At 45.5% G+C, this 23,995-nt stretch overlaps 1 protein-coding gene across 7 annotated transcripts in view; it reads left to right on the plus strand.

The window, feature by feature from the left end:
* The first annotated feature begins 7,421 nt into the window (after nt 1–7,421).
* The window catches only part of blnk (B cell linker), a 105,695-nt gene continuing 89,121 nt past the window's right edge, over nt 7,422–23,995 (plus strand). For 2 of the 7 annotated variants that reach the window (XM_070542296.1, XM_070542297.1), the window contains exons 1-2: nt 7,425–7,593; nt 7,706–7,768. In XM_070542296.1, coding sequence (XP_070398397.1) covers nt 7,525–7,593; nt 7,706–7,768 — 132 coding nt within the window. In that variant the 5' untranslated portion in view covers nt 7,425–7,524. Of the gene's footprint in view, nt 7,594–7,705; nt 7,769–23,995 lie in introns of all 7 variants that reach the window. The other 5 variants (XM_070542298.1, XM_070542299.1, XR_011515662.1 and 2 more) reach the window with 4 other exon arrangements.

Raw genomic sequence — 23,995 nt, forward strand, 5'->3', positions numbered from 1 at the left:
CACTTTGAGTGACGAGGAAACTAAAGCGCAAACAAACGCGGTCTCTATCTCTTCCGAACTGGGAAACATGTTGTTTTCATGGATACCGGAACAAGAAGAACCGGAAATGACGCATATTGCGTCTGGACGTAGTCCATACGTCCTGACGCTACCCCAACGTCCGCATTTACATCGGGTTATGCAAGTTAGGGGTAACTCTTTCGATTTATGCTTGTAAACGGGTTATTCTGATCAACTCAGAAACCCGAATCCCGACCTTAACCCGATCATAACCCGGATATTGGCTGCATGTAAACGTACTCATTGATCGCCACCAAGCTGTTGGAGAGTTCCTCTGGGAGGATGTTTAGGTACCATTCTTTATTTATGGCTGTTCTACGACTAAACTGGGACTGGTCCACTCCCTGGACTCAGAAGTAGCGGCTGCATTCCTGTCCTGGACCTGCTGGACTTTTCTGGGCACCCCGAAGCCTTCTTCAAAAGTGCAAATGGGGTTTGGGATTAAATTCTATTCCAGGACATTATGTCTGAAGAACGAAGCAGCAAACTTTGTGATATTGTTTGTGGCATCCTCAAAACTTTAGCCCACAGCTGCAGGCTCTTCCTGGTCCAGAATTTTCCATGGTGTTGTAAAACCTCCCATGCTGTAAGATGCCAAAGTCCTGATCACTTCACACACCCCTTTGCATCTGTCCTGCTGTCCAGTTTGTCTCGCACTCACCGTCTCATTATGTCCAGAGTCAAGTCTGGTCCATCTGCTCTACGGCTTTAATTAGCTTCCTGCCTAAAGCAGGAGTCATTGTGGGCATTTCCCAGGAGGGCCCACCTTTCATACTCCACACTGGCACACATACAGGTGTGGTGTGTGCCAGCTATTGATGATTAGCAGCATTTACCCGGGGAGTGTTGCTGCATATGCAGTGGTCAGGAAAGCAGCCCAGAGACAGATTTAAAGACCGGTTTTGTAAGCTTGTCTGTGCTTTAATTTACAAACATGATTACAAGAAGAGTCACTCTGCAGAGCAAAACTACATAACTGAATAAAGAAAAGGTTTTAATGAGTGCTGCTTGTAGAAACGGCACCTGCTTCAGGAGCCCATACGGACATGACTAAATGACTACGGGCCGTCTCATTAAGAGAGCCTCATTATCGTCCTCGCCACAATAAGAGCACCTTGTTTTCTTCTGACAGATATTATTACACAGCTCTCATTAGTGCCAAGTGGCCAGGGTTAGCGGGTGTCAAAGGGCAGACACCACTAATTGGTGGACTATTTACCCTCCAATCAGTCAGCAGTATATGAGGTTGCTGGCCTCCATCCAATTAGAAGCCAGTAAAAATCTACCTCTTATCTCTGAGATAAATGCTTCCTGCATCAGGCGCTTAAATTCTCCCAGTTTATCAGCACGTTTGTTTAGTCAGAGGATGGCATCTGAGTTCCCTGAGATAAGAGCTTGGAAGAGGAGAACCACAGTTCCTTTATTACGGTGGAGGGGGACATTTGAAAAAAAGAAAATCAGAATTTCGAGATAAAAGTTGAAATAATGTTTTCAGGTATTTTGAGCAATAGCTAAAGAAGTGAATCCCCTAAACTCGACCGTTGCGTGATTCGAGGGCTCTGGGTGTTTGTCTCCAGAATAAAACACAAAACAAGAGTTCATTTGCAAAAACAAATGCATGTATTTTTATACGTTTTTTAAAAATGCATCTTTTCATTATTTACATCAGGTGATATCAGTCCAAAAACATTTAGGCTTTTATTTGTTGGTGCAAATAAACTCCCATTAAAGACCACGCCTGAATTAGCATGCACACAGGAAGTCCTTCACAATAAGAGTCTGAGACGTGCACACAGACATCAATACATCAGATGTTTAGAAAACCGCTGTTTTCTGCATCAACATTTGCCATCTGATTGGTTGGTTGTTGTGGGATCAAGGAGGTAGAGCGGGTCTTCCAGGAACCAAAAGGGTGCAGGATTGATCTGCTGTTGTGTCCTTGAGCAAGACACTTAACTCCTCCTGCCTGCTGGTGGTAGTCGGAGGGACCGGGTCATTTACAGGTGTATGGTTGCCATGGTAACCCTAACAAGACACTGAGAGCAAAAGTAGTTCTTTTTTATGTCATCCACAGTTATCAACTACAACAACCAGATCTTCATAGAGGGAAGTTCAAGTTGCTTGATCCACTTTAAGTTCTGGTCTTCTGCAAGATTCTCTTTGTGGGTGTTGGACTGTGTTGAGAATGTAATCCTCTGATGGCTCATTGCTTCACTGTGATTAAATAGAAACACTTTTATAGGACAAAACTAAAATATCGGTTGTTCAAAATATAAATGCCAGTTTTCTTCTACTGCCTGTAAATGTTTCAGAAATTATTAGCTTCAGTGGACATTTTAGGAAAGATAAGCATTCTGTGTGTGTGTGTGTGTGTGTGTGTGTGTGTGTGTGTGTGTGTGTGTGTGTGTGTGTGTGTGTGTGTGTGTGTGTGTGTGTGTGTACAAGTGATAATGTTGCAGGATTTCATAATCGTATCTTCTCAGCAGCAGCACTGCAGGTGCTCTCCATGTCCAACATGTGCGTAAGCCAGGTCCTTAGTCAACTTAAAGTTGCACACATTTTTCTGCCAAGTTTTCTTTTGTAAATCCCAAAGTTTGCGTGGAAAGTTGCTTACGCAGTTTTCCGACCCCGTTTTGTGCGTAAGCAAGCTTGATAAATGAGACCCCAGGTCTTTTGTTTTGCATCATCATTATTTTAGCCTGGTGAAGAAACACGGAGCTACAAAATGGACCTCTGTTTCTTCATGACCAATAAACTTCCCAACACTTTGGTTGCTAATAAAAACCACAACTTTGGCACAGACCTCAGTACAAAATGGAACAAAAGCTTTGCAGAAGAGAGATCTGAAGATGAAGAACTCTACAACCTCTAGTTGGCTTAAAGTTTAAACCTCTAGAAAATAGATTCTCACTGCTGGCAAGAATCAAACATTTAAAAGCCAAACATGGATCGGATGAAGAGAAATACCATGGGTCACCCTCAGCATGCATGTGCATGCTGGACGTTCGCAGGTTCTCCAGAGCTTTTTCCCCACAGAGAACGAGGATTCATTCATTCATACTAGAGACCACAGCAGGTTTAAAGAAATGAGTGAATGAGAGATTTAAGATGGAATCATTCAAAGACCATAGATTTGTTTCAGATGAAACACCTACACCTGTGCTTCTGTTAGATTCTCACATCATCAGCCTAAACTCTGATGAACGTAAAGAAAAAGTTTGCAGAATCAGAGCTGCGGTTCCAAGTAGTTTTTGGATCATTTGGACCATCATCATCATCATCATCATCATCATCATCATCTTTATAGAGACCCTTACAGGAATGAGGAAAACTGATAAAATTGTGTAAAAGATCAACATCTAACCCAGAGAGTTAAAAGCCAACCCATAAAAGTGGGTCTTCAGGTCCTGCTACGGAGAACGCCCTGTCCCCTCTCGTCTTTAGCCGAGCTCTAGGAGCCACCAGCAGGGACACAAGGCTGCACCAACTCCATCAGATGAGCTGGAGCCAGTCCATTCAAAGCCTTAAAACCATTAAAAGGAGCTAAAACCCAATGCTGAAGTCCACAGGCAGCCAGAACAGGTGTGATGTGATCAAACTTTCTTTTGCCACCTAAGAATCTTGCTGCACAAGCTGCAGAGGAGCTACTGTACTCTGACCTACCCCATGTTACAGTAGTCCAGGTGTGAGGTTATAAAAGCATGAACAACCGTCTCACCATCCTGTCTAGACTTTAGCCACCCATCTCAGGTGCTGAAAACACCACAGTACCAACATGGACATCAGGGCATTGTCCATCTTCACTCCCAGGTTGACCAAATACCTGTTTGACATTTTTGGGTGAATATTTTATTAAATGTACTGTAGACAATATATTAGTAAGATGCCTTCAAAGGTTTTCAAGAACAATCTAAAGAAAAGAGTTTACTGTGTGAGGTTAGGAGCACACAGACAGCGCTGATCGATCCTCAACCTCAGCTCCACCGAACCGTTCGTTTACTTTGTTTTGTTTTCTTCCTGTTTTTAGTAAAGAGAAGTTCTGATTTAGCATTTTAAAAACAGGCCAAAGTACTTTCTTTCCCCAAAGATTCATGTCCGAAAACCATTTCTAGACCTAAATGTCAGTTTTAAAATAAATCCTGATTATGGTCACATTTAAAAAATAAACGCTTTCTGGTTAAAAATAGCTTTTATTTTACTTAATTTCATTAGATTTAATCTTGTAGCTTCAAGAATAAATATGCAGTTAAACAGGAAGAAGCAGCATCAAGGGGCTGTGATGGTCATGGATGAATCTACAAGAGAGGCCATGGTGGTCCTCACTCGGCCCAGGCCAGTCGGGCAACACTCCACCACCCTTGGTCATCCCCAGTAAACCTCACCAGAAGGCATCCTGGCCAGATGCCTGAACCACCTCAACTGGCTCCTCTCAATGTGGAGGAGCAGCAGGTCTACTCCAAGCCCCTCCCGGATGACCAAGCTTCTCACCCTATCTCAAAGGGAGAGCCCAGCCACCCTGCGGAGAAAACTCATTTCAGCCACTTGCATCTGTGATCTCGTTCTTTCGGTCACAACCAAAAGCTCATGACCATAGGTGAGGGTAGGAGCGTAGATCAGCCGGTAAATCTAGAGCTTTTCCTTCCGACTCAGCTCTCTCTTCACCACGACAGACCGGTACAACGCCCACATCACTGCAGATGCAGCACCAGTCCACCTGTCGATCTCACGCTCCATCACTCACTCGTGAACAAGACCCTGAGATACTTAAACTCCTCCACTTGGGGCAGGACCTCATCCCTGACCTGGAGAAGGCATTCTACCCTTTTCTGACTCAAGTCCATGGTGTCAGATTTAGAGGAGCTGATTCTCATCCCAGCTGCTTCACACTCTGCTGCGAACCGCTCCAGTAAAAGCTGAAGATCACGTTCTGATGAAGCCAACAGGACCACATTCAATTCAATTCAATTCAATTCAAAAATACTTTATTAATCCTAGAGGGAAATTGATTGCTGTAGTAGCTCAGAATAATAATCAAGTCATCAAAGAGTTATTGTATATTACAATGGCTGTTGGCAGGAAGGATCTCCAGTAGCGGTCAGTGTTGCAGCGAAACTGAAGAAGCCTCTGACTGAAGACACTCTTCTGTTGTCGGACAGTCTTGTGAAGAGAATGCTCAGGGTTGTCCATAATTTTCTTGAATCTCTGGAGAATCCTTCTTTGCATTATCTCCTCCAGTGGTTCCACAGTCGTCCCCAGAAGTAAGTAAGTAAGTAAAGTTTATTTATAGAGCGCCTTTCACAGATATAAATCACAAAGCACTGTACAACATGAGTAAAATCAGGGCAAATACCTCAAACCAATAAATACATCATAAAAACAAAAGCAGTGACAACAATAGTAACCAAAATCAGGCGTAAAAACAAAGTCAAGGTGTGAACAAGAACAAGGCCATCTTTTAGAATATTTAGCAGGGGAAAGCCTGGATGAAAAGGTGAGTTTTAAGATGTTTTTTGAAGACCTCTACAGATTTCAAGAGACGGAGATTTGAAGGTAGACTGTTCCAAAGTCTGGGGGCAATAGACTGAAAGGCCCTGTCCCCTTTGGTTTTTAGTCTGGTTCGACGAACAGCCAGGAGGTTTTCAGATGTGGATCGGAGGTTCCGTGAAGAGGTGTGTGGGGATAAAAGCTCAGATAGGTAGCTTGGAGCCTGGTTGTTAACAGAACAGAACCAGCCTTTTTTATTAGGCTGTTGAGCCTTTTCAGGTCCCTGCTTCTGATGCTACTACCCCAACAGACGATGGCTGACGAGATTACACTCTCAACAACAGACTTGTAGAAGATCTGCAGCATCTTGCTACAGACATTGAAGGACCTAAGCGTCCTCAAGAAGTGCAGTCTGCTGTGTCCCTTCTTGTAAACAGCTTCACTGTTCTTTCTCCAGTCCAGTCTGTTGTCCAGGTGAACTCCAAGGTATTTGTATTCCTCAACTACCTCCACTTCTTCTCCCATGATGGAAACGGTGTTTGACTCCACCCTGTTTCTTCTGAAGTCTAAAATCATCTCTTTTGTTCACGTTCAAGGTCAGATGATTGTTTCCACACCATGCCACAAAGCGCTCCACCAGCTCTCTGTACTCAGCTTCCTGTCCATCTCTGATACACCCGACAACTGCAGAGTCATCTGAGTATTTCTGTAGATGACAGGTCTCTGATTTGTACTGGAAGTCTGAGGTGTACAGGGTGAAAAGGAATGGTGAGAGTACAGTCCCCTGTGGTGCTCCAATGTTACTGATCGTCTGGTTTGATGTGCAATTCTTCAGCCTCACAACGTGTGGCGATAGTTGAGGCCCCCATCTGCAAAAAGCAGAGACCTGATCCTCAGGCCACCAAAACAGATCCCCTCAATACCTTGGCTGCACCTAGAAATCCTGTCCATAAAGGTTATGAACAGAATGAAGGACAGCCTTGACAGAGTCCAACTCTCACTGGGACTGAGCTCGATTTACTGCCTGCAATGTGGACCAAGCGCTGACACCGATCATACAGGAACCCAACAGCCTGTATCAGAGGGCCCATACTCCTGCAGTACCCCCCACAGGGCCTCCCACAGGGTCTCCCACAGGGCCCACAGGGCCTCCAACAGGGCCCCCCGAGGGTCAATGTGGGATGCCTTCTCCAAATCCACAAAACACATGTAGATTGGTGATGTGCATCCATTTGAGGGCACGCTTTTTCATTAATTGTAATCATCATAAGGGTCTATAAGAATGTTTGCACATTCAACAGGCATGTGAAGCCCAATGTATTTCAGAAGGAACAAGTGTTGCTATAGAAACCAAACCTGTGCTGTGATCATGTAAAAGCAATCAAGTCAGGCATGTAAAGTCCAAACTCCTGTGACCAGTTTAAACGCTGAATCAAGTTTCTTCCAGCAAGTCTACTTGAGTTTGAGAGTTACGGGAGGTGGGTGTGATTTTTCTCACCTGGTTTAACAAAATTTCTTAGTTTTGTCTGCTGCATGACGCAGAAATACCGTTCAAGCGTGTTGTGACTCATATGTTGAACATTTCTTTAAGCTGTGGGTCTGAAAGAGACAAATGCTGACAGAATGAGGAATTAATTGGAGTAAAGGTGCAATAATATTGGTGCCTTGGCAGTCCTACAGGTTTACAGTAAAGGAAGCGTGCATGAAGGCAGGGCTGAAGAGCAGTTCCACTATTATGACACCTTCGGGTTCTTGAGGTTTTCACAGATTAGGAAGTTCCTGCTTCCCCTTTGCTAACGCTGCAACATAACCTGGGATGGGGTGGGGGGGGTGTTACAACACAGTGTATGTAAAGAGCCAGTGAGGGAATGGTTGTTCCTGTAATGAGGTGACCTCCCTGTGTGTGCTGATGCAGAGCTCAGTCTCTTACTCCAACTTCCTGCTGAACACTGCTGCTCCAACGTTCCCATAGACACAGACATGAACCTGCCGACCAGACAGGAATGTGAGGGGTGGGACCAGACACAAGTAGCCGTTTTTATGAGCAAGGTGAGTTAAATTAGAAGAAAAAATGGACCATTTTCTCATTATTTAACGATTAAGTAGTCGATGTTGTGACTAAAAGCACGATGGAATTGAAGGTTATGTTTGTAATCCTCAGAATAAAATGCAAGAATGTGCTGCAACTGTGATCAGATTAAAGATAAATGGACACAGACTCATGGTGAGTTTCTCCAGGTTCTAATTTAAGTTCTTGTTTCTGTCTGCTCAGTCATGTCGTTTGAGCTCCGGATTACAGACAAACTAGCAAATCCTGCAGAAAAGGTTACGACTGGGTTATAAAACAGCTGGTCCAACAAATTAACTGAGGAACTCATTTGTATTCATTTATGATTTTTTCATGTTTTCATTCGGGCGACAGTGGCACAGGACTGAAGTTCTCGCTCCGTAATCAGAAGGTTGCAGATTCGAGCCCCGTTCAGTTTGTCCCTGTTGTTGTGTCCTTGGGCAAGGCACTCAACCCACCTTGCCTGCTGCTGGTGGTCGGAGGGACCAGTGGCGCCTGTGTTCAGCAGCCTCGCCTCTGTCAATGTGCCCCAGGGCAGCTGTGGCTACATCGTAGCTCATCCTCACCAGGGTGTGAATGGGTGAATGACTGTGTTGTAAAGTGCCTTGGGGGGTTCCAGGACTCTAGAAGGCGTTATATCAAATACAGGCTGTTTACTTTCTTGTTTTCCCTTGTTACCTGTTGAAACTGAGTTGTTTCATTAATCAGTCGGATATTTATGACGGTAAGCGTGATTCTGCATAACCAAAGGACAAAAGCAGGATATGAAACATGACACGTTGGAACACAACAGCATGCACTACTTCCCTCCTAAAGTGGAAGTTAGTATAAGCCTTCGTACTTCTGCTTCGAGTTCCTTCTTGTTGCTTTTTCTCCTCGCTGTGTGGGAGCTGCAAGGCTCTGATTTCTGTCAGACACAAAGTTTCTGTCTGGCTTTGTGACCAAACTCAGGCCCTCGAGCCAAATCTAGCCCGTGGTGTATTTATAAATGGCCATGAGATCAAATATGAATTAGAACTGGCCAGCTGATGCATTTGTCACAAATCCTACAAATCCCATAGTGCTTTGCAGCATTAGCATATCAGTCAAAGGGCCCCCTCCTTTCTGTTTAGAGTCATTAGCATCCATGCTAGCAGTGTCGGCGTCTGCAGCAGAACCCTCGTCACTCTGGGGCAAACTGAAGATACTCCGAGTTTACCCGGCCATTAGCCCACTCTGAAGAACCAGAAAAGGAGATTTCTACAGCTCAGTAATCTTTTCACGATTAATGTGAAGAGGGCACCGACCAACCTCCAGACAGAGCTGATTGAGCTCCAGTTTAGGGACACACTCAACACAGGAGTCGTCTCACCAATGAACACCTTCCTCAGCTCGGAGCCTAACGCCACCAATGCAGGCCTGGCTTAAACCAGTGAGCTTCAGACTATATCAGACTGGAGCAAACCAAGTGTGAATTATTGTGGTTTCATGCACTTTTTCTACTCAATGGATGAAAGTTAATAACTGAAATATGGCATTTTCATTGTATGGGAACTATTTATTAAAAATGATTTTACCTTCAGTTAAACAGGAACTGGAAAGGCTACATGTAGAAGAATAGAATAGAAAATCCCCTTATTGTCCCTCAGTGGGAAAGTTACAGCAGCGATGACATTCATTACAAGAGCAAATCAGGAGAATAAAAAATAAGAGCAAAGATAGAACAGAAATACTTAAAAGATTCTTAACACTCAAAGGTTAAAACAGAATCGAAGAAGCTGAATATGCACACACTTAAGGAATAAAAAGATAAATAAAACATTGAGACACAACTAACTAATACCACGGAAGTGTATTTTAATTAAATGTAATTGTTCGTGTGCAATCTGGTTCAGTGTTTGTTTCCTAACCCTAACCAAATGAACAATACTTATCTGGAGCGAAGGGGAAATGTGCATCTTTTCAGTCATTTAGACACAAATCTTGTCCCAGTGTTTCATTTTGGCCTGGTGGGAATCTGAGGCCTAGTCCACACGTAGCCGGGTTTTTAAAAAAATGAGTATCCGCCCCTCCAAAAACTTGCATCCACACCACCTCGCTTTTAAAAAAAACTCTGTCCACACGTACCCGGATAAATACGTTGTTAAGGACATGCCAGACCTGTAGGCGGCAGTACTTCCCCCGTTCTTAACCTCGTCCTTCGTCTGTGGTCTTCGCAAGGAGCAGTAATTCCGCTTGCAAAAACAAACAAAAAGCGCTCGGACAAGTGATAAAGCGAGCGCAGCTCTGAGGGCATCCATGCTGTCGGCTAGTGTAAACACAGGTCGCACACGTGATGTCAGCATTTTTTTGTGGCGGAAAGTGACGTTGCGGACCTTAAAACTCCGGTTTCGTCCGTCCACACGCAGCCACCCAAAACAGAGAAAACACAGATCTTCACTTTGGCCGGAGTTTTTAAAAAGATCCATTTTCGTGTGAAAAAACTCCGTTTTCGTGTGGATGACAGGCCAAAACGTAGAAAAATATCTACGTTTTGGCAGATCCCCGGCTACGTGTGGACAGGGCCTGAGTTTGAGCTCTGCTGCGTCAACATGTGGCTTATATCAAGTGATCATCACTACGGTGTGAATGGGTGGATGACTGTGTTATAAAGCACCTTGGGGGGTTTGTGACAGAACACATGGTATGCGTAGAGTCCATAAAATTAATGTAATATAAGTTGAAAATCCATCATTTTTAGGGTCCTCCTTTCATGTGTTGGTTGAGGGCTTTTGCGGGAACCATCACACTTTTGGGGGAAACCGGTCCCCCTTAGCACCTGCATTATTCGAACCCTGTCAGTAAGTCTTGTTGGCACGTGATCAACCATAATAAAAAAGATGATCTGATAAAATGAGAAGTGAGCTAGCAGTGTCTTCGCTTTGGCTACAGAATGGAAGACACTCAAGTGGTATAGTTGGCATTAGGGATGTGTATTGGTGAAATTCTGGTGACATGAAGTATCATGATAAATTATTACATTTGCGATTTTTAGACTGAATTATTGTAGGAAAATTCAATAATCAGTCCAAACTGGTACGTAACATGTTGAACATTAAGAATCTGAACCATAACAGAGGGAATCACATTTCAGTGGTGGAAACAAAACCCTTTGAACACTGCTGCTAACTAGTGGTTGGTGTTTGAACTGCATCACAAGAAAAGAAAATACACAAATGCTTCTTGTAAATTCTTCCAAAAAGTCCAATACTCGGCTTTTGAATATTAATATAACATCACAGGAAAAACTATTGCGATATTTTGCCTTATTGATATTTCCTTATATCCCTAGTTGGCATAACAGATAAAAGAAACAAATATAAGATGAGAACAGAGGTAAAATAAAAATATATACATGCGAAAAAATATTTATCAGTTTGATTCTGTAAAAGCATCATAAACTGGTCCCAGTCATTGAACTCCATTGTGTTTGACTCGGCCCATTGTTCTCTATTCCATGAAAGATCCCATAAGACACGAATGCTTGGTGTCTGCACACAGGATGTGCTCATGACCCTGTAATGTGTTTGCCTGGGGGGGTTAGGACCTGCATTTCTGCACGTTCATCATCTTCGTGGTCATGAAGTACCAGGACCCTAGAGAGTAGGGACAGGAAACTCATTCAATGAATAAAGATGCAGATGTTTTAACCCTTTGATGCATGAATTATGAAATCTTCAACCATGATTTTTAAGCATTTTTTTCCATTCATCTTTAGGTGTGAATGAAACAAATTTCAACAAATATTTTTTGTAACATTTTGTTAATTTACAAATAATTTATTACACGTCCATCTCAGTGGACAGCGTGCATTCTGAACATGAAATATGTTGGCTTGACTTGCTGAAGCCCAAATGGAGGGGCTCACATGCATTAAAGTCTTCAACAGCTGTGCTTAATAGCAAAAATAAATAAATAACAATTTTGTGTATCTGTCCACTGTAGTGACCATTATGCATCAAAGGGTTAAAGCAAATACAAGCTAAATGTGATGAAAACACTAAATCCTAATTTGTTTGAGCTGAGGTGAAATTTTAAAAACAGAAACAATATTTATTCCTAATCATCGAGAGAGAGAGAGAGAGAGAGAGAGAGAGAGAGAGAGAGAGAGAGAGAGAGAGAGAAAGAGAGAGAGAGAGAGAGAGAGAGAGAGAGAGAGAAAGAGAGAGAGAGAGAGAGAGAGAGAGAGAGAGAGAGAGAGAGAGAGAGAGAGAGAGTTGCTGTTGCAACTTACAGGAAGTGTCATTTCACTGGCAGAAGAAATTTCCAGTTAGTTGTCTAAAATAAAAGAAGAACTCTAAAATTACAAAAAGCAAAGCAAAGAGCAAAGCACGTCTGAGTGGAATGATGAACCAAAGAGCAAAGAAAACAAAGACTACAGAAGTTGAAATGAAGCACGTTCAGTTCAGAGGCTTCATTTGTTTGTGGGACATGTTTGAGGTGTGGCGTGAAAGCGTGCGTAAGTCGGACTCACTGTCCACCGTTAAATCTAGACTCACCTGGTTCAGACTGCCTAGAAAACCTTTTTCAGCTGCACTGCATCAACCTTTTACCGGGTTAATGAAAAGTCACTCAGACCCCACCAACCTCTGTAGCCAGAATATCACTCTTGCATCTTCAGAGTTGCTGGCTCCTGTTGGACCTACTGTAGTTGAGCTGATATTCCAGCATTGCATTCTGATTCCAGCATGTTTCCTGCATGATTTACATCATAAACACAGCAGATTTTTTTGCTTTAAATTAGAAATGTCATTCAAAGTTTAAATGGGTCACATGACACGAGGAGCCAGTTGAGGTGGCTCGGGTATCTGGTCAGGATACCTCCTGGATGCCTCCCTGGTGAGGTTTTCCGGGCACGTCCAACCAGGAGGAGGCCTAGAAGGAAGACCCAGGACATGCTGGAGGGACTACGGTATGTCTCTCGGCTGGCCAGGGAACGCCTTAGGATTTTTTCATGTTCCAAGTGGCCTCCCAGCTTAGGCTGCTGCCCCTGCGACCCGACCCCTAATGGGCAGAAGAAAATGGATGGATGACATGAGGCTTTAGTATATTAAAGCCTCATGTTCATATCTTTTATAGTTTTTGAGAAATCCCAGTTTAAGTTTTGGGTACACTTTCCATGCAGTGTTGGGAAAGTTTAAAAAAAAATTTCTATTCAAATTCAAACATACTTAATAAATCTCAGAGGGAAATTAGAGTTTCAGTACATACAATTCTGAGATCAGACATACATACATAGACACATGACAAGAATTGGTGACTGTGGTCATTCGCAACCCGAGTCGCGCTACCTTAATAGAACAAGAAGGTTTATATGAGGATAGAGTTAGGGGGAGGGGAAAAAGGCACTTCAGAGTTACCCTCCACAGAGAGGGCAGCTTTGCTATGCAAAAAAACCCACCTCAGACAGATATGCACACAGACTTCAGACATACACAACATAAGTGTCCACTAGGTGGGGAGGTAGGGTTGGGACTCTCCTCACTTCAGTGCGTGCAGCCGCATGGGGCAGCGCTCATCACCTCCGTTTGGACAGGGGAGGGAGATAATGGGTTAGAGAGCACATTGACGCCTAGATATGGTTCCACGGCCTTCACCGGTCACAGTCCCACCCAGGCTGGGATAGGGAGAAAGAGTTTCCATAGCGACGGCAGCATTCCACATTTCTTCGGGGGGGGGGGGGGGGGGGGGGGGGGGTATCACTTCATCCTCACAGGCTCCAAGGGCACCAGATTCAGATAAAAATTGTTTTGGGGACAGACAGAGATACTTTCCTCTCTGCCTTAAGCTGGGGGGACACTGTGCGACTTTTTCACTCGTAGCACTCAGCTTCAGCTCAAACTGTATGACTTCCTCGCACGGCAGATCTCACGAGTCATGTGCTCACACTGTACGACCCAGTTCTCGGATGCGACCTGACTGCTTACACTGTACGTCTGGTGGCAACACGTCGGACCTAAAAATGTGCTGAAAATAGCCGTTTTTACACAACACGTTTTTGTTTTGCCTGTGGTCAGTGTTAATTATGACAGGGAATTGTAATTTTATTTGAGTCTTTTGGCTAAAAATTAATTTTAGTCTTAGTCCAATTTTAGTCATTAGATTTATTTTAGTTTTAGTCCCATTTTAGTCGATGAAAATAACAAGTAATTTTAGTCGATAAAAATAAGCAATTTTAGTCAACAAAATGCATATATTTTTTCGAATGAAGTAATTTCCTACTTTTGTATAGAGCACGGAAAAACTAGTGTAATTTAATACACAGGGTCCAAACTCTTAACCACCACTGATCAGATATAGCACACAGCTAAGAACATAGAATATTTGAATTTAAAAAACCACTTCACATGTTTAACACTTACGTGTTTAATAAAAAACAAAAAGCACACTGGAAATTACAAAGGTGCTCTTTTTAGCAATTGCACAACAAGAATTTACAAGAACAGCAAATTTAAACATGTTAACCCTGAGTCTATAGATATTCACTTGTTACAACACAGGCTCAACCAAACAGTGTGAATATTTATTTGGTGCGATTCATTTTGAGAAAAGCACTTTGTGCTAGTGTGACCTTTGCTCGGTTGCGTTTCCCACAGTAGGATTGAGAAAGCAAGCAGCTGCTACAAGTGGGGAAAACTTGTCATCTGAGGGATCAAGTACCCAGGCAAAACGCTGGTTCACATTCCCTTCCATTTTACGTGCTAGAGCAGCAACATCTCGACTTGTGTTTTGTTCCACATCTGCCAGATGGTTGAGTAAATCAAAGAGAGCAGAGAGTATTAATGACATAGACATTGTGTCACTCTGAAGAGTTTGTGTGTGTTCAGCAAAAGGCTGCAAAAATTCTTGCATTGACTTCAGCTTCTGCCACTCACTTGAGAGCAAGCAGTCCCATCCCATCTTGTCTGCTACTTCACAAACAGATTCTTTAACTTTGAGGAGACGTGCAACCATTTCATAAGTACTTGACCAGCGTGTGGGGCAGTCATTCACAACAGTTAGGCCGCACTCATCCAAAATCTTCTGTGTTGCCACTGATGACTTGCGAAAAAGTTTCACGATTAATTGTACTGTGTTCAAGACTCTGTTGATGCTTTCCTCCTTGTTTATCATGTGGACAACAAGCTGCAGCGCATGGATGACACATGGCATCCTGTACATGCCTAGGTCTTGACACTGCAGGTTTTCTGTCTCCTTGGAATCACTTTCACTTAGGATGGATGCATCTGGATCATCGGAGCTGGAATCTTCATCTTCTGGAGCACTATGCTTGAATGCTGCCACCATATTGCTACCATTGTCTGTTATTACGGTGAGAACTTTCTCATTTAGGATCCCCCATTCTTGCATGCACTTTCCCACACAAGCCTTAATGGACTGGGCAGTGTGTGGATGGTCAAGTTGTTCAAGAGCTAGCAGTAAGTGTTCTGGTTTTTGTTGTTCAACACAGAAAAAGCAGCAACTTATGCCAAGGAATGATGCTGTCAGTCCCTTTTTAGTCCACAGATCAGTCCCAATACATACTTTTCTGGCACTAGACAGTCTTTTCTTAAATGTAGCTTTTTTGTTTTCATAGTGTTTTTCAATTAGATTACTTATCTTGGTTTTCTTTGGCACAGTAAACTTCTTATCCAAACTTTCCATCATCAGAATAAAATCCTCATCTTCTACTGTTGTGACCGGCAATCCTGTACATCCAATCCATGTAGCGATAGCCTCTTCTTTAATTTGTTGTTCTTTGGCATCACTCTTGTACTTTGTAGTACTTGTAAATGCGTCCTCAATGTTCTGGTTGGACATTTTTGCCTTTTTGGTAGCTGGTTGGCCACCATCAGCAATGGTTTTCTGCAACTGCAAAAAAATAAAAATACACAATTAAAACATTGACTTTCTAACAATGATTTACCTGTTGCTTTTTGAGATTTCATACATTTTATATATATATGTATATATATATATATATGTATATATATATATATATATATATATATATATATATATATATATATATATATATATATATATATATATATATATATATGTACATATATATATATTTTATATTTATATATACATATCGTTATGAAATGAACCGGTAAAACATCTGTGCGAGCTCGGGACTCGGATCATATTAGTGCAAACCAGACATTGTGAAAATTATAAACAGCCAACAGCATGCTTCACTTTACAGGTATAGTCCTGGTTTAGAGCGCACGTACAGCGAGCGGCTGCGACCCAAAAAGTACCAGAACCGCTCATGGCGCATGCGCAATCATGCATCAACACTGCTCACCCGGTATTTCCCTAATAACCCACGTCGTGAAAATACGGTACTTCCGAATTTTTATCCCAAGAGTTGATACAGTTTTATTTGCCTGTATATTACTTTTCGGGTCGTCACGTGTACAACATTTAAGTGGATTTACCTTGGAGAAAATGGCAAAGTGGCCATTCTGTAGATGCCTCTTCAGATTCATTGTGTTCTTTCCTCGGAACGACAGTCCACACTCTCGGCATGTAGTTTTTGTAGCAATGTTATCATAAGAAAAATGACTCCACACATCTTCTCTTCTTTTTCGCCCAGCAGTTAACATTTTCCTCTACTCCTTCTTCTTATGCCGTCGATATATTCAGTGAGCTATGTTTAGCATACCGCCACGCATACCTGCCCCTATATACTATTCGGGATCCGTCTTCGCTCACGTCCCGCACGTTCACGGCACGCCACGCCCCTTGTCTTCTACTACGTTCGTGTCTCACAACAACACAATAGTCGCACCGCACCATAGAGCGCCATGTAGAAGAGCGTCATCGTGGATTTTCGTCTCGTCTTTCATTCGTTGACTAAAAGTTTCAATAGATTTAATTATCGTCTTCGTCTTTTTCCAAGGTTTAATTTTGAAATTTTGTTTCATTTTCGTCTGTAAATATATTTTCGTGATGAAAAAAAAGACGAAAATATTTTGTCAACAAAATTAACACTGCCTGTTGTCCTTCGGGAGTGCTGCAGGGGGACACACAGGGATTGATGGGGGTTGGATGAGGAAAACGAAATAAAGAAACTGAATCTGTGTTTTGTGATCAGTTTAATTTAACATGAACACGACAAACACGCTTTCTTGACAATCTTTGTGAGTAAAAAAACGTGTAGAAATAAAAACGAACAACATGTGTTATTAGAGAAATAGCGGGCGAGCAGCGTTGATGCATGATTGCGCATGCGCTGTGAGCAGTTCTGATACTTTTTGGGTCGCAGCTGCTCGCAGCGCCACTTCAAAAGTGCGATACCTTCACGAGGGACGAGCAAAATTTCAAACACGCCAGAAGTTTGTGCGAGCTCACGATTGCTGATCCGTAGCTGGTCACGTGGTGTTAATCGCCTCTCGTAACCCCCTGTATACTACACGACGCTCAGCGCAAAACTCGCCCTGATCTTGTCGATTCTCGCACGAGTGGAAAATCGGCTCAAAAAAGTGAAAAAGTCGCACAGTGTACGCCCGGCTTTAGAGTTCTGTTGGTCTACAACCCCTCTAGATCCAATAATGGCGTAATTAATCTATCCCAATCCGTGCTGATCCGTCAACTAAAACGAACTAGTTCAAAGTTCAGTTCATACATTTGAAAACAAACTCGTTCATTTTCCATTCAAAAAGTTTTTATCTAAGTTCACTGTTCCAAAAACGAACTAGTTCATAGTTCTTTGTTCCATATTTATACACACATATACACCTATGTATATATATATATATATATATATATATATATATATATATATATATGTATGTATATATATATATGGCATGCCGTTCAGGAAATTATTATATATTTATACCAGAATACTTCTGAATATATGGACCGAAGTTTGAATATATGGACCGAAGTTTGAATATATGGAGTGAAAGTCTGAATATATGGACTGAAAGCTGTGCTTTAAGTGGGTTCGGTTTGCAGCAACATGCACTGCCACTTCAAACTCTGTGACCTCTCGGCATACCTTTTTTAAATACTTTTTTCTAGGCAGTGCGCAGCTGTAGTTTTTCGGGTCATTTATTAGTCGAAATCTCCGAGTTCTAAAAAAAAATCTGTCCCTCCAACATCAGCCATCCACAGTCCGTGCCCAGCGCAGCCACTCCCGATACGTCGGATACGCGCTCCAAGAAGGTCCGCATTTTGCGCCAAAGGTGCATCACTGCTGTGAGACGCACAGCGCTTTCAGCCCCGTCAGCACAGACAGAGAAGACACACAAAAAAGGCGAATTATCCAACACTGTGCACGTTCCCGCAATGACAGCAGCAGCACCTGAACAGCCAGTGGTTCAATGGTTAAATGCTGCGACAGGCAGGAGGATGGAGCTGGACATATATCCAAACAGAAATAGAGATCATTAGCAAACTCCGAGCGGGTTGGAGAAATCTGATCGCTGCTGTAGTTATCTCGATCTCTGACGGGGATTTTCAACTCGCGAGGGGGGTGGGGGTGCATTCATCCACCGGCTTGGAGTAGAGCACTGGTCGTTCTTGGGTTCTCCAGAACTCAGATTGCCAGTCCACTTCTGCCCCGTCTATAACCTTCACTCTTTCACTCCAAAGGCCCAACAACATGAGTACTTTTGATTCCGATGGTCAGTGCCACCCCAAATGTTACAACAGGGTGTGCTTTGTAGCCTACCTGTGTTATGAGTGTTAAAGAGGAAAATGACAGGGAGAGAAACAATATTTAATATAATTTTTGTTGCTGGAAATAACACAAAAGCAATGTTTGTACCATCTGTCAGTCCAACACACATTCTCACACCCTAAGCGTCGGAAACAAACGCTTGGTCAGCCACCCTCCACGTCAGACCCCAGACGCCAAAAGTGCCCTTTTCGTTACTTATGTGCGAAAAGGGTTTTTCCCTCTTGTAACTGCAGATCCCAATGCAGCGTAAAACTGACGTGATTAGATATCCGCTGATGCGGCACCGAACCAGCTCATTTAACCGCACCTAAACCTTAACGTTTCACTATTTATAACCTTCCCCTCTCCCTCATCCTAACCTTAACCCTCTTTCTACCTAAAACGTTACTCTCACTGAGATCAAGCGTTTGTTTCCCATGCATTCTGACTGTGAATTTTTGTATTTGCCGCCCAAGGGGAACGTTAGAACATACCATCTGGCGAGGGGGAGGTTACACATACCCTCTACTTTTAACCTCCACCGTGGTAGTTGAAACCTCCCCCTCGCGTTGGCTCGGTCCAAACTCGATCAATAACGAGGCGGCTCCCGCCGTTCACTTCATAGAGCCGGCTTTTAGAGCGATCGACACATCACTTTCGTGTTCGCTAGCAAGATGGTTAAGGTTAGGATAGGGGTGAGGGGAAGGTTAAATAAGAGGATAAGGTTAAGGTGAGGTACAATGAGCTTGTTTGGTGCCCTGGCTGCAGACATCCCATCGCGTCAGTGTAACGCTGCATTGGGATCTGCAGTCAAATAAGAGAAAAAACCCTTTTCGCACATAAGTAACGAAAAAGGGCACTTTTGGCGTCAGGGGTCTGACGTGGAGGATGGCTGATCAAGCATTTGTTTTTGACACGCTGGGAGTGAGAATGTGTTGGTCAGTCACCTGATGGTTTCACATATGAAGGGGTGTCCCCATCACTGGTGCTGCAGGAGCACATCTGCACACCGCTTAGGGCAGGCTGTTTAAACAGTTTTTACAGAGATATATATTCAAAATATCTAAAAATCTATTGTTTCTATCAAAAAACATTCCAAATAATCCATAATAACCTTCTCAATATAAACAATGATCATTTGTTGCCATTTTTGAGGTGTTTATGAATGTGGAAGAGACCCAGCATCCTGTGATGGGACTAATAACATCAAGAGATAATAAATAAAGTAATATTTAGGTCAATTTAACCCTTTACACGTGACCAGGACACTAATCAATTTTTGGCAAGGGAAATTATCTTTTTTTTTTTTCATTTTTGGGGTGTTTATGATTATACAGTAGACAGTATGAGTACAGTAACATCAACAGATAATACATAAAACCCTTATTTGGTCAATTTCAGCCTCCGTGAAAATTTGAGCGATTTAATCACTTTTTGGCAAGTAAAATACCATTTTAGTTGTCTACAATTAAATCATCAATAAAGAATTTAAAGATATTTTGAGGCATTTCTTATAGGTAAACAGGAGGGTGTAGTCTCTATTTGGCAAGTGACAATCTTAATTTTATGTGCTGAAGTGCTTTAATCTTGTTACTTTTAAATAGAGCAATGTAATGTATAGATAGTAACCTACACAGTGTCATTAAAGACAAAGCTTGATCAGTTTAAATACAAATTTTCAAGTAAAAATGTGCCCCAAACTAGTTAACTGCGGCTCCATGTCAAGTGGACTAAAGAAAGGAAGGGGAAAAAATCAAATCGCTGGAGAATTGTTTATTTACATTTTGTCAGGTTCGTTGGCAGATCTGAAGCGTGACTGAGAGTTCTGTTGCCCAGACGCGGAGAGACGGAGATAACCGGCGTGGTTATTTCCTGTAGGTGTAGCTTGAGGGTTTAGAGGGCTGGTAAGCCTGGAGACTCGATGCAAAGTCTGGTGAGAACGATGACTGAGCAATGAATGAAACGCCGGCACTTCCTTAAGTAGTGTCGGCGTGATGACGTCAGTCGCCACGTTAGTGGCAGGAATGAATGGAATGCAGTCAGCTGGAGGAGTTCGTGACAGGACCCCCCCCCCCTCTAGGGACGGCACCCGAAGTCCCAGGACGGCGGGTCCAGAAGTCTGTTAGCAGGGCAGGATCGACAAACGAGCTCGTGGGCTCCCAAGAGCGTTCCTCAGGCCCGTACCCCTCCCAGTCCACGAGGTACTGCCAACCTCGTCCCCGGCGGCGGGCGTCCAGTATCCTGCGGACCGTGTAGGTGCGATCCGCCTCAACACCGCGGGGCGGAGGCACCCGGACCGGTGGAGGGTGGAGAGGAGAGGAGATCACCGGCTTAAGCTGGGAGACGTGAAAGACCGGGTGGATCCGGAGAGTAGCCGGGAGGCGTAGACGGCAGGTGACTGGATTGATGACCTTGAGGACAGGGAACGGACCCAGGAAGCAAGGAGTGAGCTTCCGGGAGCCAGCCGGCATCCTCAGGTTAGCGGAGGAGAGCCACACCTGGTCGCCAGACCGGAAGACGGGGCCAGGCCGGTGGCGGCGGCGATGCTGACGGGCATACTCCGTGTTGGCCCGGGTGATGGCCGCACGGGCCCGGATCCAGGCGAGCCGACAGTGGCGGACCAGCGTCTGGGCAGCAGGGACCTCCACCTCGGGCACCTGATGATCAAACAGAGGAGGCTGATAACCGTAACAGGTCTCGAAGGGAGACAGACTCGTGGCAGAGGAGGTCTGGAGGTTGTGTGACAGCTCCGCCCACAGGAGGAAGCGGGGCCAGGTGGTCGGCTGGGACGAAGCGAAGCAGCGCAGGTAGCGTCCAAGCTGCTGGTTAGCTCTCTCTGTCTGACCGTTTGTCTGCGGGTGGTATCCAGAGGACAGACTGGTGGAAGCACCGACCAGGCGACAGAACGCCTTCCAGAAGCGTGAGACGAACTGGGGTCCTCAGTCGGAAACCACGTCCTGAGGGAAACCATGGAGCCGCACCACCTGTTCCAGGAGCAGTTCGGCCGTTCTCTTGGCAGTGGGGAGGCCGGCCAGGGCCACTAAGTGCACGGCCTTGGAGAAACGGTCCGTGATAGTCATTATAGTGTCCAGGTGGTCGACCGCCGGCAGTCCCGTGACAAAGTCCAGCCCGATGTGTGACCACGGCCGTTTGGGCACAGGGAGAGGCTGCAACTCTCCAGCGCCAGGTCGGTTGGAGGACTTGGAGCGAGCACACACATCACATGCAGCTGTAAACTCGCGGACGTCCTTCCTCATGGACGGCCACCAGAGAGCCCGACGGAGGAACTGGAGGGTACGGGCTTGTCCTTGATGTCCCGCGAGCCGCGAACAATGCCCCCACGTGAGCGCCTCTTGCCGGCAGGAGGCGGGAACGTAGAGACGGTTCGGTGGGGTCTCCGGCGGCGCTGGATCGCCAGGAAGTGCCGCCTGTATGGACTGCTCCAACGGCCATTGGAGGGAGGCCAGGAAGCGTTGAGTCGGCAGAATGGTCCGAGGCTCCGGGGGGGCGGCATCTGGTGCGAAACGCCGAGAGAGGGCGTCCGCCTTGAGGTTCTTGGAGCCGGGCCGGTAGGCGATATGGAAGTGGTACGGCTCGAAAAAGAGGGCCCACCGAGCCTGACGTGGGTTGAGCTGGCGGGCAGTCTGTAGATGAATGAGATTCTGGTGGTCGGTCCAGATCAGAAAGGGATTGGCGGTCCCCAGGAGCCACTGCCTCCATTCCTCCAGCGCCCATTTTATTGCCAGCAGCTCTCTGTCGCCGACCCCGTAGTTCTGCTGTGTGGGGGAAAACTTCCGAGAGAAGTAGGCACATGGGTGGAGCTTAGAGTCTGGACCCCGTTGCGAGAGAACGGCCCCCGCTTCCACATCTGAGGCGTCCACCTCCACGACGAAGGGCCGGGTCTGGTCCGGGTGGAGGAGGATGGGTTCCTTAGTGAAACGTCCGACCAGCTCATGGAAAGCACGGACAGCCTCTGGAGTAAGGCGAAAAGGGCGAAGCTGATTGGTGGTTTTGGTGAGTGAGGTCAGAGGCGCTGCGAGGGAGCTGAAGTTGCGTATAAACCTCCGGTAAAAGTTTGAGAAATCCAGGAAGCTTTGCAGCTGCTTCAGGGTCGTGGGTAGAGGCCACTGAGCTACGGCCTGAACCTTCTGGGGGTCCATCTTCAGGCCCTGGGAGGAGATGGTAAAACCAAGGAAGGAGGTGGACTCCTGGTGAAACGCACACTTCTCCAGTTTGCAGTAAAGTCCATGGTCCAGGAGGCGGGACAGAACCGCTCGAACATGACGGATGTGCTCTTCGGCCGTGCGGGAGTAGATGAGGATGTCATCTAGATAGACAAAGACCCAGCGGCCCAACATGTCTCTCAGCACATCTGTAATGAACCGCTGGAAGACGGCGGGGCTGTTGCAGAGTCCAAAAGGCATCACCAAATATTCATAGTGGCCAGTGGGCGTGATAAAAGCGGTCTTCCACTCCTCACCTTCCTTAATACGGATGAGGTTATAGGCGCTGCGCAGATCCAGTTTAGTGAACACTGCGGCTTGTGTGATGGTGTCCAGAGCGGTGCCCATGAGAGGGAGAGGGTGACGGTCCCTGATCGTTATTTTATTTAACCCTCGATAGTCTATGCAGGGCCGGAGATCCCCCTCCTTCTTCTTAACAAAGAAAAACCCCGCGGCCCCGGGGGATGTTGAGGGTCGGATGAATCCCTTCTGCAGGGCATCAGTTATATAATTGTCCATAGCCCGGGTTTCCGCCGGAGAGAGGGAGAACAGGCGACCCCGAGGGGGGGTGGTGCCGGGCTGGAGCCTGATCTCCAGGTCGTAGGGTTGGTGAGGAGGTAACCTGGTAGTGGGTTCTTTAGCGAAGACCTGAGCGAGGTCGTGGTATTGAGGAGGGATGAGCGTCAGGTCTACGTCTGTGGGAGTGGCTGCTCTGGTCCGAGGTGCAGGGGAGTCCCGGTGGTTATGGCAACCCATGCCCCAGGCCAGGACTTTACTGGTGGACCAGGGGATGTGAGGCTCATGGCGGCAGAACCAGGAATGACCCAGGATGAGTGGCGTAGCCGGAGCCTGGATGACCAGGGAGTGGAGGGTCTCCCGGTGTTGGTCAATAGTCATGTGGAGACCCTGAGTTCGGTGGGTGAGAGGGTACGGCATGATGGGCCGGCCGTCCACAGAGGTCACGGGAATGGGTCGGTCGAGGGCGGTGAGGGGTATCTTGAGCCGAGTAACCAGTCCGTGATCGATAAAACACTCCGCAGCCCCAGTGTCTAAAAGTGCCTCCAGTCTGGTCGGGCCTTGGTCCAGGTGGAGGGAGACCGGGAGAGTGGTTCGGTGTGGAGCCGGAAAGGTGGAGACTCCGGGCGGGACAGCTCCTACTCCGACCCGGAGGGACCTTTTCCCGGTCGTTTTGGGCACGTGCCACGGTGGTGACCCAAATCCCCACAGTAAGCGCATCTTCCCTCCTGGTAGCGCCGTGCCCGTTCCTCAGGGGGAAGATGTCCCAGCTGCATCGGCTCCTCCGTCAGTTGGTGAGCCGGCCGGCGGGGTGACGTCCTGGTGTGTACGGGGGCTGACATGGTGCTCGGCCGGTTCAGGATGCAGCGGTCCAGTTGGAGAGCCAGATCCACTGCCAGGTCCAGGGAGGTTGGGACCTCGTGCCTGATCATGCCCTCCCGGATTCTCGGTGACAGTCCCTCCAGGTAA

This window comes from Nothobranchius furzeri, chromosome 12 (genome assembly GCF_043380555.1).
Source record: "Nothobranchius furzeri strain GRZ-AD chromosome 12, NfurGRZ-RIMD1, whole genome shotgun sequence".
Taxonomy (NCBI): Eukaryota; Metazoa; Chordata; class Actinopteri; order Cyprinodontiformes; family Nothobranchiidae; genus Nothobranchius; species Nothobranchius furzeri.